The sequence below is a fragment of the Mesocricetus auratus genome, unplaced genomic scaffold (assembly GCF_017639785.1).
Source record: "Mesocricetus auratus isolate SY011 unplaced genomic scaffold, BCM_Maur_2.0 Super-Scaffold_6730, whole genome shotgun sequence".
Classification (NCBI taxonomy): domain Eukaryota; kingdom Metazoa; phylum Chordata; class Mammalia; order Rodentia; family Cricetidae; genus Mesocricetus; species Mesocricetus auratus.
The window spans coordinates 93,628,422-93,644,242 of record NW_024429184.1 but is presented as its reverse complement, the minus strand read 5'-3'; the positions used below and the strand labels follow the sequence as shown (position 1 = coordinate 93,644,242).

At 43.2% G+C, this 15,821-nt stretch overlaps 1 protein-coding gene across 3 annotated transcripts in view; it reads right to left on the bottom strand.

The window, feature by feature from the left end:
• Hmgxb3 (HMG-box containing 3) overlaps positions 1-15,004 on the bottom strand; it is a 46,791-nt gene extending 31,787 nt beyond the window's left edge. For 2 of the 3 annotated variants that reach the window (XM_005074683.4, XM_013116771.3), the window contains exons 1-6: positions 14,262-14,663; positions 10,472-10,607; positions 9,684-9,858; positions 5,817-6,314; positions 4,530-4,628; positions 832-963 (exon numbers count right to left, since the gene is read on the bottom strand). In XM_005074683.4, the coding sequence (XP_005074740.1) occupies positions 832-963; positions 4,530-4,628; positions 5,817-6,314; positions 9,684-9,858; positions 10,472-10,605 (1,038 nt within the window). In that variant the 5' untranslated portion in view covers positions 10,606-10,607; positions 14,262-14,663. Of the gene's footprint in view, positions 1-831; positions 964-4,529; positions 4,629-5,816; positions 6,315-9,683; positions 9,859-10,471; positions 10,608-14,261; positions 14,664-14,987 lie in introns of those variants that run through there. The other variant, XM_021229861.2, reaches the window with a different exon arrangement.
• Positions 15,005-15,821: the final 817 nt, after the last annotated feature.

Below are 15,821 nucleotides of genomic sequence, written 5' to 3'. Positions count from 1 at the left end.
TAAAACAAACAAACAAACAAACAACAAAAAAGCTTAGTGGCATAAAATAAATGGGGAGAAGTTACATAACCTAAACACAAGAAAATGACTAACAACAACAACAAAAACCACATTAAAATATTAACAAATAGGGGCTGGAGAGATGACTCAGAGGTTAAGAGCACTGACTGCTCTTCCAGAGGCCCTGAGTTCAATTCCCAGCAACCACAAGGTGGCTCACAACCATCTGTAATGAGATCTGGTGCCCTCTTCTGATCTGCAGGGATACGTAATAAATAAATAAATCTTAAAAAAAATATTAACAAATAGCTTTTCTTTTGAGGACACAAGATTATGGTTAACTTTTTAATTTAATTTTTCTTTTCATTGAAGAAACTATTGATTATTGATAAGCAAAATGATTTATCTGCAATGCTGAAAATGAAAAAGGTGGTCAGGGAGGTAGCCCCAGTGGGCAAGGCTCCCGTGAAGACCTGAGTTTGTACACCTAGCAGCCCCATAAGCCAGGTGTAGTGACTTACGTCTATAATCCTAGGGCTCCTATAGACGGATGAGGAGTGGAGACAAGAGAATTTCTAGAAGCCCGAGGAAGAGCTTATCCAGACATATCTGTAGTGAACAACAGACACCCTGTCTCAAAGTGAAAAGCAAAGACCAACACTCATGTGACTGTCTTCTGACCTCCATATTGTGACACAGCACGCCAGCACTTGAACTGACTCAAACTAACAAGCACACATACACCCGTGAACATCACACACACGAAAAAGATGAAACCCAAGTCAGCGTTAACTTAAAAACAAACAAACAAAAACACTGAGGAGCCCTTACCTTTGGTATCCACTTCCCTCCTAGGAAGTTACCACAAGTTGGGCACTTAGGTGGCTTGTGCCTGGTGACATAGGTAAAGGAACAACCTGGGCTAGTACATGTCCCATGGCCTCGGCGGGTGTATGTAGTAGTCTATAAAACAAACAAACAAACAAGAATAAGACCAAGAATCCAGCCCAAGATTCTGCTGACTATTACAGCCCCAACATTCAGAGGACAACAGCTTAAGCATCACCACAAAATATCAGTTAGAATGGTCCTTTGGTACAAACTCATCAGGGCTACACAGGTACCAGGATGATGGCTGTTACTGAACATGGTAGCACACAGTGCTCAACACTATCAGAATCTCATTTAATCCTCTCAGCGATGCTTGTTATTGTGGCTAATACTGTTGAAATGTTTTGTCTCAAATCATATGTGGGGATGGCTCAGTGATTAAGAGCACTAACTGCTCTACCATGGACCCAGGTTTGATCCCAGCACCCATATTGTGGATTATAATCATATGTAACTCCAATTCCAAAGAGGATCTGACACCCTCTTCTGGCCTCTTTGGACACTAGGTACAGATGTGGTACACAAGACACACATGCAGGGTAAACACACATACACCACCACCACAAACATCAAAGAGATTTAGTTGGGTGTAGTGGCATAAATCTTTAAACCTTTAATCCCAGCACTTGGGAGGTAGAGGAGGCAGATCTTTGAGTTTATGGCCAGCCTGGTCTACATGGTGAAATGTTTATTAAACTGTTAATCCCTAACTCGTCTATATGACCATGTGGGCCTTTAGGCCTGGTTCACACAAGAAATCAAGAAGTTTGGACCTATGGGCAAAAAAGCCTTAGAATCTTGTAAGCAGAGCTCGCTGCACAATTCTGGTAGAAGTTCAGAAGAACAGTACACCAACAGAAATGCAGGCAGTGATGGCCTGGCTTTTCAGGCTTCAGAGAACACCAAGGAGTATTAAGAACTGGGCTAGAGTTCCTCTGTATTATATTCAGAAAGTACATCTGCAGTCTGCCTGTGTCCTGGTAACTTGAGTAAGGTTGGATCAAACATAATGGGTCATTTCTTTAGCACAGGAAATCTCAAGAGACCATAGTATTCAGGCTGAGGCATAGCTACTGCCCATGCATGGCTCTTACTCAGATCTGAATATACAAATAGAGGAAATGAGCTAGGCAGGTGTAGAGAAAGTAGGTGTTAACTGTTACAGAGAAACCTTTTGCTCTAACTGGAACACAGCCAAGAAGGCCTGAAAGCAAGACCCCACCTCAAAGCCTCCAACTCTTGAAAATGCAAATTCAGGAGATACTGTGGACTGGCAGAGAGGTTGAAAGAGTTCTCTACTCAAAAACAATCACCTGGAGAAGTTTCTCAAATTTCAGCTGCCAAGGCACATAGAGGCCACAAAAGCTTTGACCTATGTAGGCAGGACCACATCTTAGTGAGCCAGAGACTGTAGCAGCACTTTCTACATGGTTTTGTAGACATGCAAAATCAAAGAGTTATGGGGTCATAGAGGCCTGAACCAAGGTTCCAGAACACCTCTGAGGCCAGGTAATATGTAGCAAGAGCAGAGTCTCTGCAAGGCCCAGAAACTACTGTGTGATGGAAAAAGCATAGAAACTAACTAGCTGCTGACAGTAACTAATAAAACCAAAACTAAAGAACAACAGAGGAAACTTCAGAGCAAAGAACATTACTAAAGGTCATTTCATAATAACAAGGGGTCCAATTTATGCAGATGACATAATAATCTTAATGTTTATGTAACTAAGAGTCCAAATGTACAGCATAAAAACTAATAGTCTGTAAGAAGAAATAGAAATATCCACAGTGGCAGTTGGATGCCTTTTCCCATTGGCTGACAGAACAGACAGATCAAAGAGCAGCATGGATACAAAAGAGTTGAACACTATTATCAGTCACCCTGACCTAATCTGATATGAATGCAACATTCTATTAAATAGCAGAATACACACTTATCAAGACAGACCACATTTTGGGTAGTAAACCATTTTACTGTAAGATTCAGGATCCCCCTGGAGTTAGAATCCTACATCCAGCATGAGGGTTGGGAATGGCACTCTAATCCTCTGCACCCTTAACCACTGAGTCATCTCTCCAGCCCCTTGTTACCTTGTATATTTTACTCTTTTTTTTTTTTTTTTGGTTGTTTGAGATACAATTTCTCTATGTTAACAGTCCTGGCTATCCTACACCCTTTGTAGACCAGGCTGACCTTGAACTTATAAAAGATCTACTTGCTTCTGATTCCACTGTGCTAGGATTAAAGGTGTATGCTATGACCAACTGGCTTTTACTATCATTTTTAAAAAGAGGGTAATAAGAGCATTTTATAAATATCTCCAAATCAATAAAATTAACAAACTAAAGCTAGACTTAGTAGCTCAGACTTAGAATCCCAGCAACTGGGAGACTGAGGTAGGTAGTATAGTGCTCAAAGCCAACCTGGGCTACTTGGAGAGTTCTAAATAGTCTAGGTTATAGAGAGAAATCTTGTATGAATGAATGAATGAATGAATACAATTAACAACCTAAATAATCAGAATTTTTCAGAAAGACAAAATATCAAAAACTCATGCAAAAACAACAAAAAAGTCATACAATGTTGGGACATAAGAGACCCATACCTATAATCTTAGCACTTTCAAGGCTTAGGCAGAATTGCTGGTAATTCCAGGCCAGCCTGAGCTACAAATGAGACCCTGTCTCAAAATACCCCAAATAAGCATTATAATAAGTAACCTACTTCTGTGTATGTTGTAAAATTAAGACATAATTTAAAAAAATCAGTTCATGTACAAGGTTTCTGCCTGACTTGACTGATTATTCTATCAAACAAATTTGGAAGAAATGATATGGTTTTAACACCAACTTTTCTAGGAAATACACTTCCCACTCACTTTATGAGGCAAGTATCACCTTAATAAGAACACAAGACAAACCAGATAAGAAAATTAGAGTTCCATACCCCGATGATGTTAAGACACAAAATTTTAACACATCCACATCAAATACATAAGAGGGAAGACAGATCACTACAAGAGAGTTTACTCCAGAAATGCCAAGTTAGCATTACCATCTAATAAACAATGAAATCTTCCACTTCAACCAGGTGTGGCACATGTCTTTAATCCCAGCACTTGGGAGGTAGAGACAGGTGGAGCTCTGTGAGTTCAGGCCATCCTGGTCTACAGAGTGAGTTCCAGGACAGCTAGGGTTACAGTGAGACCTTGTCTCAAAATAAAACGAAATTAATTTCTAAAGAGTTCCCCTCCCCCCTTTACTAAACACTACCAGGGACACAGCATCAAAAACCATGAAGTATTTAGGAATACATCTCAGCCCAGAAGTTGCAGCATTTGATGGGCTGGATTCTGACTTGTTTATATCCTGGAGGATTTCAACATCTCCTTCTCTAGGCTGTTTTCTCATCTGTGTAGTGGTAACACTTAGATCAGTGGCTCCACAGTGTTGAGACCTACCCCCAGGGTGTTTCAAGAAGTCTATAGACTTGGGGGAGTTCACAGGTACCTTCAGGGTTCCCAACCATCAGCATGTGGCCCAGGGAATCCCAAAGCCCACTGCTGGCTCCCATGTCCTAAGAAAACGATTTTTAATAGAAGAAAATGCCCATGGAGCACTAATTCCCCAGTACTGACCAGTTTGATGGAGGAGGGGTTTTCCACAACAGAGTAAGCAGGCAGAGGCAACATGATGAACTGAGGGGTTGAAGCAGAGGAGCTATTTTCACTGGAATCCTGTGCATAATAGAGAGGGTAGTTAAACAGTGGGCAGAGCACCCAAGGTCACCCACAATACTGAAGACAGCATCGAGCACAAAACTCAATGTGCTCATCCAGTATGCTCAACAAAATAGTTACCTCAAAATAAGGAGATAACTTAGAAACAGAGAAAGTCACTACCAACAGAAGATGTGCTATGACCACTTAACAGGTGAGAAAACTAGAGCTGTAATGGCTGAGGGACCCCCAAGATCTCCTAAGCACTTACTAAGTGTTTCTGACCCCGTTAAGTGGTACTGGAGAGATGGCTCAGTGATAAAGAGAACTGGCTGCTCTCCCAGAGGACCTGGATTTGTTCCTAGCACCCACAGGGGGGGCTCAAAATTGTTCTTAACTGCCCCACCAGATCAGTGACAATGATTTGCTATCTTAAAACAGCACGGAGGCAACAAATAATACAACAGATACACTGGGTCTCTGAGTTCTTTGGGCTACTTGCTCTCTTTTACCCAAGTCATCAGGTATACTATAACACATTGGACCTCTTATCCTGAAGAGGACTCCCATTCCTCTAAGGATGCTACCCTATTCAGGGAGAAAGGGGAACACTGTAACTAGGGCATAGTGGCAGCTCCCCCAGGATCAATGAGACTTTTGCTTTCAATCAAGAATCCCTTGGTACAGCAGAGAAGGATTAGTTGTTGTTTTTTTCTTTTTTATTAAAGTTTTTGGCAACAAGCGCTTGTACCCACTGAGCTATCTCACTGGCCCCAGATCTGTCTGTCTTTCTCAGGTCTTTGTTCCATAATCTTGTCCTTGGAGAGAACTTTTCTTCCTATTTCCACCCATAGCCAAGCTTTTTCAGTAATTCCCACATATAGTTCAAGTTGCCATTGTGGTTTTTTGAAAGTGATTTCAGGACACAAAATCCTGATTGGCACTAATAGCATGAAGCTCTTGGTTTTAACTCACAGATAGCTTTAAAACCATTTCCAGCCCTCCTGCTCATGCACCTTACATACTATCTTACGTGAGGAAAACTCTCACTGAGCTAGGCTGAGAGGTTAGGTAAGATACCCGAGAAACTAAGAACTCTGGAGTAAATCCAAGGCCTGAAGACATTGAAGTACCATACCTATACCCGCCATTGTAAGAATACCAGACAAAGCAAAAAGCAAAAGACATTAGTGTAAAGCCACTTACCCTCATGACTGTTAACACTGACAAGCTGTCTCCAACCTGGGAGTGTGGCACAGCCAGGCTTCCAGTGGGGACATCTGGTGAGCCATTTACTAAGGTCTCTTCAATTACCAGGCTTGTTTGGTAAGGATGGTGGCTCTCTCCTACCTCCAAGGATGCCTCCTCCAGGAGCATATCTTGGCTGAGGATCTCTGAGGTGGCAATCTCCTGCACAGCACCTGGCTGGGAAAGGGCTCCCACCTCCTCAGCCAGGGCCTCCACAGCGAGGCACTGCTCTGCCATGCCTGCATGGCTGGTTACTATCTCCGGGGAAGCATGAGACATGAGAGTAGATCCTTTAGGAGACATCTGATTCTGAGCCACACACAGCTCTAGCTGAGGGCAGCTCCTATCTTCCTGCAGGGTGCTCTTGGGAATGATGATGTAATCCGATCGGGGAAGGATCTTGCGGAAACCTGGGATGTCCGGAACCACAGCAGTCAGTGCAGAGAGCTTAGAGTTCTGAGAATGAGGAAGCCAAGAGGAAAATAAGCAGAGATGAATGGATGAAGAGCTCAGGAAGTCATTTATATTAGCTCTCTTTATTTTTTCTGCAAAAGGAATCAGACTCTATTGCCTGACCTAATTCAGAAAAGATCAGTGCCTGTCAACAGCAATGCCATCTTCTTTTGAAATCAACGTACTTTACTTGCTCACGAAACTGGAGAATGGATTAGATTCTGTTGTTAGGTCTTTCCACAGTGTTAGGGATTGAACTGGGGGATTTGAGTATCCTGGAAAAATGTTCTACAACTGTGGCACTGAATTCTGGGTAGGGCACAGATTCTGGCTTCCAAAACTGCATAGTCTTGAGCAAATTCTATTCCCTCTTGAAACCTCAGCAACCATTTGTTGGTTTTTCCTATTTTCTTTTGAAGGAATCTGGCAATTTGTGAGATCCTTTTAATTTAAGCTTTGATACTTTTAAGTTATAAAGTAACAAACAATTTAAAATACCAAAACAAGTACTACTAGATTATCAGTTTAAATAAAAACTCAAAAAAGGCACGAAATGCTACTATGCAGAAGATTAAGATGGAACTAAAGATGACACATCAAGATTTTGACCTCAGTAATTTTTCCAGACTTCCACAGATGAACAGTTACCAAGCTAAGAAAGCTCTGTGAGAGAAATTATGTATGGCAAGGACTATCTGGTAAGGCCCTGGATCCATTAAGGGGATGCAGGGAGGAGACCTAACATCTTAAAACTCAGAAATGTGTTGAAACCGGTGATTTAATTTTATGTCTAAAATAATACTATTAATATTATCAGTTAATACATGAGGAAATCAAAGACAAAATTCATGAGGCTAAAAGTCCAAGACATAAAATTAGTAAAAAAAAAAAAAAAAGAAAAAAGAAAAAAAAAGTGAACTCCAGTTATTTTTAAAGATCAAGGCCAGGTACTAGAAACAACCCTGCATACAAAATTAGTACCCCAAAGAGGAATTTGTGCTTAATTTTTTTTTTAACTTAAAAGTCATCCAGTAAGAGAAACAGAACAAAGTGAATGGTTAAATAAAAACCCCAGTTTAATGGGAAAAAGAATTTCAAAGCCCTTTTAAAGGCACACTAAAATCAATTACAAGAGCATCTATGGGGAATTCAAAAGGGAGAGTCAATGGGACTACTTAAGGCTCAAAGGCAGCACTCAAAGATAAGAGTTAAAAGACACACTCAGATGAAATGTGAAGGTAGACAGAGCTGAGTCCTTTACGGAACTGCAGAGGTAAAGGAAATGGCATTCTGAAAACACCCTCAGAAGATATATTAGGGTAACAAGATTAAATGGTGGCAAGAAAATAAAAGTGTCTCCGCTAGGGCCGAGAGAACAGGACTGGGTGGCAAAAACTACACAGACTTGAGGGAATAGCACAGAAACTGCCCTGAGCAGGGAGGGCCATCAAGACAAGACAGTCTGCAGGACTCTTGACAGTCTCAAGATGCAGTCTCATCCACACACCAGGTGATCTAGAGAACTCAGCTCGGAAACTTTGCCAAGTCTCGGTGCATTCCAGGTGCTCATTAACCAGCACCTTTTCTTTTTACATGGTACTCGTTTTTTTCTGTTTGTTTCTTTGTTTTGTTTTTTGAGTCAGGGTTTCTCTGTGTAGCCCTGGCTGTCCTGGAACTTACGATATAGACTAGGTTGGCCTTAAACTCAGATATCTGCCTGCCTTTGCCTCCTAACTGGTGGGATTAAAGGTGTGCCACCACAGACTCGATGGATCTTTAAAATTTTTTTAAATTTAATTATTTTGTGTGTATGACTTTTTGTAGGAATGTATGTATGTATATTGTATGTATGCTTAGTGTCCAAGAAGGTCCAAGAAGGTCAGAAAAGACCATCAGGTCCCCTGGGAATGGAGTTACCATGTGGGTGCTGGGAACCAAATCTGGATCCTCTGTAGGAACAGCCAGGTGTTCTTAACCCTGAGCCATCATCATTCCAGCCCTACACTATATATTTTAAATATTACTATTGCCACAAGATCCATCTTGCAGATGAGAAAACATATAAATTCAAATATTTAAATGATTCTTCCAAAATCATTTATCTAGTATCTTGATAGTAGTGGTGGAAATTAGTGAAAATAAACAAGCTCATTAATAAGGGAAAAAAATCACTGTAGATAATGTAAAAAAATTTAGTCTTGATAAAAATCTCAGCTAACCGTGGAATGATTTGGTTATTAAACAAAAAGGCTGTTGTCTTTATTTACTGTTTTAAGAGAGGTTGGGTCTAAGTATGGAACCCATGACAATCACACTAAGTATATGCACTGAAACTGAGTTAAATTCCCAACTCCTAAGACTGCATATTTTAGAATATGGGAGCCACATGGAATAGGTATACTTTTCTTATATCTTCCCTCCTCAGCCTCACCTGTGCTGGGCTTATTTCCCAGATTTGCTATAAACAAATCATTTAGCTGTAGAAATATACACTAGCATCTTCTAGATGGTAGGTAATGCAAAGCTACCGCAGAAGAGGAATATATAGACAGCAAGGACAAAATAATCTGACTGGCAGTGGTGAATGGCTATTGGAATCTTTGATCTTTACATTTCCAAAAAAAAAAAAATTGGGGGTGGGGTTAAAAGATTTTGGCCTACAATCACTATATAGAGTTCCCATGTGAATTTCGGTGTTAAAAACCTAGCTGGGGAGGCATACAGCTCAATGGCAGGAAGCTTGTCTACTATGAATGAAGCCCTGGGTTCTACCACCACTACCATCAAAACAAATGTTCTGTCACTGAACTAGAGATAACAAATGGCAGATAGACATCAGCCTAAATTCATCCTTGCTAGTTCTTTAGTTCAAGGGCTCAAAGCCCCTGTCACCACCATCAACCTTGGCTTTAACCTTGTATTTCTCTTCTGGTATAGTTGATAAGTACATGTTATCACACAAAGCAGCTTTACTGCTTCCTTACAAACCCAATTCGCAATAGGTATGCCAGTCAAAACAACAGAAGGACTACACCACATTCAATTAGTATGAGAAAATGGGGCAGAGGAAAGGCCTATATAAGCCACTGTATTAAGGAAAAAGATCATTACTATGAGAATAAGGAGCTTCAGCTACAGTAAAGATCAGAAAAGGAACTAAATGCTCATTATAAACAACTCGAAAATGTCAGCTCTCTGTTCTGTTGCAATGAAAAAGAATGCAGAGCATTATGAAAACAGACACATACCAGACTCAAGAAAGATAACTTTAAAAGCTTTTCAAGAGTCATGAGAACAGTGGGGTTGGTTTCCCTAGGTCTTTGTCCATTAAAACTATGTGGGAGGTAGGGGGCGAGGGAAAAAAATACTTACAGGATCCAAACCTTCTTTCTCTAGCTTGGCTTTCTCCAAGTAGTAACTTCTCTCGGCCACACTGAGGAGCCTCCAGCTCTCACTAATCTTCTTATTGATTTCGGACTGTGGGAGGTGGGGGAGCTCCTGCTGCACTTTCAAGTAGATGTCATAGTAGTACAGAAGGTAAGCAGACCTACAGAGCAAGAACTGCCCTTACTTCAACCAGTACTCACTGGAATGGTAGGGGTGTTAGTCAAAGGCCAATAAAGCAAAGCAAAACCAAACCTCCCAATTCAAAGCACTGTCCCTAAACAAAGAACATGTGTAAAACCCCTAGTTATACAATCAAATGTAGCCAAAAATGCAGGGGTCCACTCTCAGACCAAGGTTACAGTACAGGCTGACTACCTAGGCCTGTTGCACACATATATTACTCCTCTATTCTACCTTTGGTCATCTAACTAGTCAAAAATATCTCATCAAGGCTGAGAGAAGCAAGTAATTATCAAAGTGGTCCAGTGCATTACTTATAACTGTAATGTTACTTATGCATATTAAATAATAAATAATGACATTATAAAAAATAACCTACAAAGGAGTTCACAGATTCTGGCATTACACAACACAACTCCCTTTAAAGGCTGGAAACAAGCAAAGTCTGTCCCTCTACACCCCAGTCTCTCCTCCTACATCAATGCCCACTCAAATGCTGACAACTGCACTCTAAATGAATCTTTATCTTCTTCAACACAGCCCTCCAGCAAACCTGCTGATAATACCATCACAACCAAAGTATTAAAGCTAACCTGGGTTTCTTGGCCTTTTCTCCTTGTAGTTTATACTTTCTTTTCTTCTTAGGTGGCCCAGGGGAAGTGTAATAAGCTTCCTCAATCTCCTCCATCACGACAGTTACCTCAGCACCATCATACGGTGTATCCATGGCTAGGGAAGAGGAAAGTCAACAGGCAGGTCTAAGTATCCAATGTGAAAGGAACAGCAGCCTCCACTCCAGGACAAGAAATCAACTCTGTCAGGGTCTTAGACATTTCCCAAATTCAAAAGATCCTAACAAGCACATGTGGTACTTGATTCTTAGGGATTTAAGGGCTCCATTTATTTCAGCCCTGAATAAGAATCTCAGGATGCGAAGAAATCAAATGTCTCCAGTGAATCTTTTATTCAGGCAAATCAGGGACCTCATTGAGTTTGAAGCCAGCCTGGTCTACTCAGTGTGTTTCAGAACAGCCAGGAACACAACCAGTTACACAGAGAAACCCTATCTTGAAAAACCATAAAACAAAAACAAAGCAAAAAGCACAGTATCAATACCAAAAGTAACTTGGGGAGGAAAGAGTTTTAATGTAGCTTTCAGTTCTGCATCACAGCTCATCACAGAAGTCAGGGCAGGAACTGAAGTAGGGGTCATGGATGAGGGTTGCTTACCGGCTTGCTCCTCATAGCTTGCTCAGTCTATTTTCTTCTTCAGTTTTTTTCTTTTCTCTCTTTTTTTTTTGGAGGGGGGGGGGTTGAGACAAAGGTTCTCTGGCTGTCTCGGAATTTATTCCGTAGACAAGGATGGCCTCAAACGCACAGAGATTCACCTGCCTCTGCCTTTTTAGTGCTGGAATTAAAGACATGTGCCACTACTGCCTGGCTTCAGTCTGTTTTCCTGCCCTCCCACTCAATCATTAGTCAAGAAAATGCACCACAGGCTTGATCGAAGGATGATCTGGTGGGGATATTTTCTCAATTAAGGTTCCCTCTTCCAAAATACTTTGACTCTAGCTTTTGTCAAGCTGACATAAAAACCAGACAGCAGGACATGCATGGAAGTGGGTGCAAGTGCGTGCACGTGGAGCTCCCCAAATTGTCCAGGCCGCTAGCTCTCAACTCCAGGAACTGCCTGGCACTGCGATCACAGTGAGTCAGTTTTTAAACTCAGATTCCTAAGTTTACCTACAATAAACATTTCACCAACTAGACCCATTCCACAGATTTACATGGTAGAACCCAAAGGACTTAAATCACAAAATTGCTGATGAGCATCCAAGTACTATACTAATGAAAGAGCTCATTATTATCATTATTAAAGACTATCATCTGTAGTGAGATAGTTAGCAACCTGCCCAAATATTGAAAATAGGTTTCTAATTAAAAAAAAAAAAATCAAGTTCCCGTCCTTTTCTTCACAATGTTATGCTACCACTCAACTGGCAATTTTCTATATGAGGACAATTCAATAAACTCTGATGGAAATGTTCTCTATTAATGTTGCCCAATATAGTAGCCACTAGTCACAGATGGTTGGTTATTGGGCACTTGGAATAGAGCTAGTAGCCCAAAATGGACTAATTTTCAGCATTATGAACTGTAACTATATAGCTATGGCTATAGTGTAGGACAGCACAGCTCTAAACAGTAACCTTGCTGGTGTGCTGGGGCATACTTGTAATCCCAGCACTTGGCAAGCAGAGACAGCAGGATCAGGAGTTCAAGACAGGACCATGGTACATCAGATCCTGCCTCAAAAACCAAAGCCAAAAAATAAACAGTAATCTGACAAACCAACAAAGCTCTCTGGTGTTAGCCTAAAATAAAGCAAACAAAAACCAAAACAAAACAGAAGATCAGCTTTTTTGTCTAGGAAAAAGACAGGCCTAAAAATCTGAATGAATAATCCAAGAAGAGCTAATTTATTTGTGGCCAAACACTAAGTTGCATTTTACTAACTCAACCCTTAGGAGAAAGCTCCCAGAATCACCTGAATTTACTGAGAGGGAAACATAGTTGTTCTTGAAAATCTACTTAACAGATTATTAGAAAATGCAGTTGTGGCAGTAATCACCATCAGGACCCACTGGTGTGGAACAAAGCCCACACAACTTATACCTCACAAATGATAACTGAGAAGGAGAGAAAGGGGAATCCAGGAAACTTGGATGCAAGTCAAAATTCTTACCACTTGAACAGAGACAAGTGTATTCCATATCTTAAATGTCAGCTATTTCTCATTGGAGATGAAGCTGAACACACTGTGGCTAACCCTGAGAAGAGCCCCACCCGCCCTCCCGCCCTCTTTTGGTCTTCTTATTTTTAATGGACGTGCGTGTGCTGTGTGCATGCATGTTTGTGTGCTGGTGTAAGAGAGCAATATGTGGAGACCCAAGGTTAATGCCCAGAATCTTCCCAGAGCACTCTTTGACCAAAACCAGAGATGGACAGCATGACGAGCGCCCTGTGGTTCCCCTCACTTTCTTACAATTATGTGCTATCTTTCTAGCAGTCAAAAAATATTTCTGGCAGACGTAAAAACTACAATGCCTCCTCTACTACACCCAAACACACAGCATTTCACCCCTATTTTACAAAACTATTATGTATATGGTGTTTTGCCAGCAAGGTATGTCTGTGCACTATGTGTGTACCTGGTACCCACAAAGGCCAGATGACTTCATCATGCCCCTTGGAAGTAGGGTTACACGGTGAGCTGCCATGTGGGTGCTGGGAAATGAACCTTGGGTCTCTAGAACAGCAAGTGCTCTTAACTGCTGAGCCATTTCTCCAGCCCCAATCTTAAAGGTATACACCAGGTTAAAAAGATACTCCTTAAGTATTTTATAGTTGTGACTTCTCTTTTGCTATTCTTCCCTAAAACCTTCGTGGCAGGGTGGGGGTGGTGCATGCTTCCTAACAGTCAGGGAAACCTAATGAGGCAGTCCACAATGTGGCCCTATGGGCAAAAGGTAAATTGGTTAAGGGCAACTGCAGCTCACATCAAGGTCATACAGACATCGAACTTTTTTACATAATTGACTCCCTGTCCCTTAAAAGCCTTATGAAGAAAGCAGTATTACTCCAGGAGCACACCTGTAAAGAATGGTACATCATAGTTCAGTGGCCAGAACTAACCAAGTTAAGAGCCGGTCATTACACCTTGGGGCATGAAAGGATTATCTTAGGTTTCTGTTCGTTTGACTACAGTGTCCTACATCTGGGTCCAAGCTTGTTTTCAGATCCTAAGCCTCGGTGAAGCAAAACAAAGAGATGCAGAAAAATATAAAAAGTTAAAACAGCTTTGAGAGCTGGGTGTGGTGGTGAATGCCTATAGCCCTAGGACTTGGGAGATGGACGCAGGAGGACAGAGAAGTAGATGAAAGTTAATATCACCTACACAGTGAGTTTGAGACCAGCCTGGAATGCCTGAGACCCTGTCTCAAACACCAAAACGTGTGTGTGTGTGGGGGGGGGGCTTGAGATGGACCTGAGTGCCACGAGTACGCTCACAGATCCCTAAGGACTTAAGCATGCTACTTACCCTAAGTCTTAGTTTTCTTATCTGCAGAATACAGGGGCAGCACATAAAATGAGACACTTTCACTACAGTACCAAGCCATCCATGGAACCTCAGATGATGGCTTCTGGCTGCTCGGCACCGGTTACCTTCTTTCCCTCTCTGGGCTGTCTCTAAGGTACAGACTAAATAAAGGGAATGGTTCACGGTGCAGCACGGGGCAACAGAAGCTGCAGCCGCAGGACCCGCACTCGGGTATCTGGGCAGTTCGGCTCCGCGGTGTGAGCCTAGTGGGCGGGACTTACCCGGAGGAGCTTGTGAGCCTCGCGGCTCACATTCCCGGGGGTACCCGGCCGCGGGACTCGACAGGGGCGCTGGTCGGTGCACTCGCGCTCCCCGCTGTAGGCGAGAGGCGGCTCCGGTCGTGACAGCGGTAAAGAGAAAGTGGAGGCGAGAGCTCGCGCACGCATCCCGGGGGCTGGAGGAGCCCCGGCCCCGCGGCCCCGCCCGGCGACACACGGCGCGGAGTCGCCAAAGCCCCTCTCGCTCTTGCTCCGAATCGCGCTGCGAGGTCGTGAAGGGCGAGTGGAGGACCGCAGGTTCGCGCACAGGCTCGGCCGACGCCTGCCGAGGGCCCCGGGGGTCAGGCCCCGGGAAGCCCGAGGAAGACAGCAAGGACACGAGCGTCTACGCGGCACCGGCGCGCTGGTGGCAGCGGCGACAGCACAGCACGGATCGCCAGGGAGACCCGTCCCGGCGGCCCTCGCGGCGCACCGGAAGCGGCCGGCGCGCGTGATTGCGTGCGACCCCCCGCGCAAGCGCAACCGACCAGTCCTCTGTTGGAACCGATTGGAGGCTTGGGGGCTGGATGGGGCCAGGGGATCTGCTAAAGCCGACGGACAGCTTCCGGCCAAACTTCCCGGAGGCGGAAGCTAGGTCTGCAGTTGCGAAACAAGGAGCCCAACCGGCTCAAGGCGGGGATATGGGACAGTCAGGTAACAGGGGTGGAGCTCTGCAGAGCTCGGTCTCACCTTTCGGAACTTTCTGGTTCCTTCATGTTGAGGTTGATTCTTACTGCTGCTCCCGGCTTCCCTCCTCACTCCGGTTAGCAGTAACAATAGTGACTTTATGGAACGTAGAGTTCAGGGAACGAATGGCTGGATTGGATTTCCACGTCATAGATCGTGCCACGTTTAAACAAGTTCCTGCGAGACAGCTTGCAAACGTAGTGCTAGTCTTCTATTTAACACCTACCTCATGCAGGTCTTCCCCCCTCCACTCTGATCTCTACAGTCGACACAGCAGATTGATGGGGGGGGCAGGGCTGGGGGTTCGCGGCAGATTTCGCTGTAAACAGCCCTGACTGTCCTTGAGCTTGCTCTGTAGACCAGGCTGGCCTCGAACTCACAGAGATCCACCTGCTTCTGCTCCCCAGGTGCTGGGATTAAAGGGGTGCGCTACATGCCCAGCCAGATTGATCCTTTTGCATGGCTAAATCTGATCAGATGTCTTGTCTTTGGGCCTAGGAATGTAGATCGGTGGTAGAGGGCTACCCAGCATGTCCTTAGCCTTGAGCTCAACACCCAAGACGATCTTTTTCAAGCATAATAGTTTGACCAACACAAACGATACTAGTTTGTCCCTTCATCACCCCACATCTACTCTCAGTATCAGTAGTTTTCAAAACAGATTATGACATTCGAATATAAATGATATGAAGGTTTTAATTGTAGATGTAAGAGAGAACAGCTGTGAAGAGACACCATGACCACCGCCCTACTTTTGTTGTTGTTTGTTTATTTGGTTGGTTGGTTTTGAAGTGTGGTTGTATACAAAGTCTTCCATACATGCTTGTCAGAATGGAA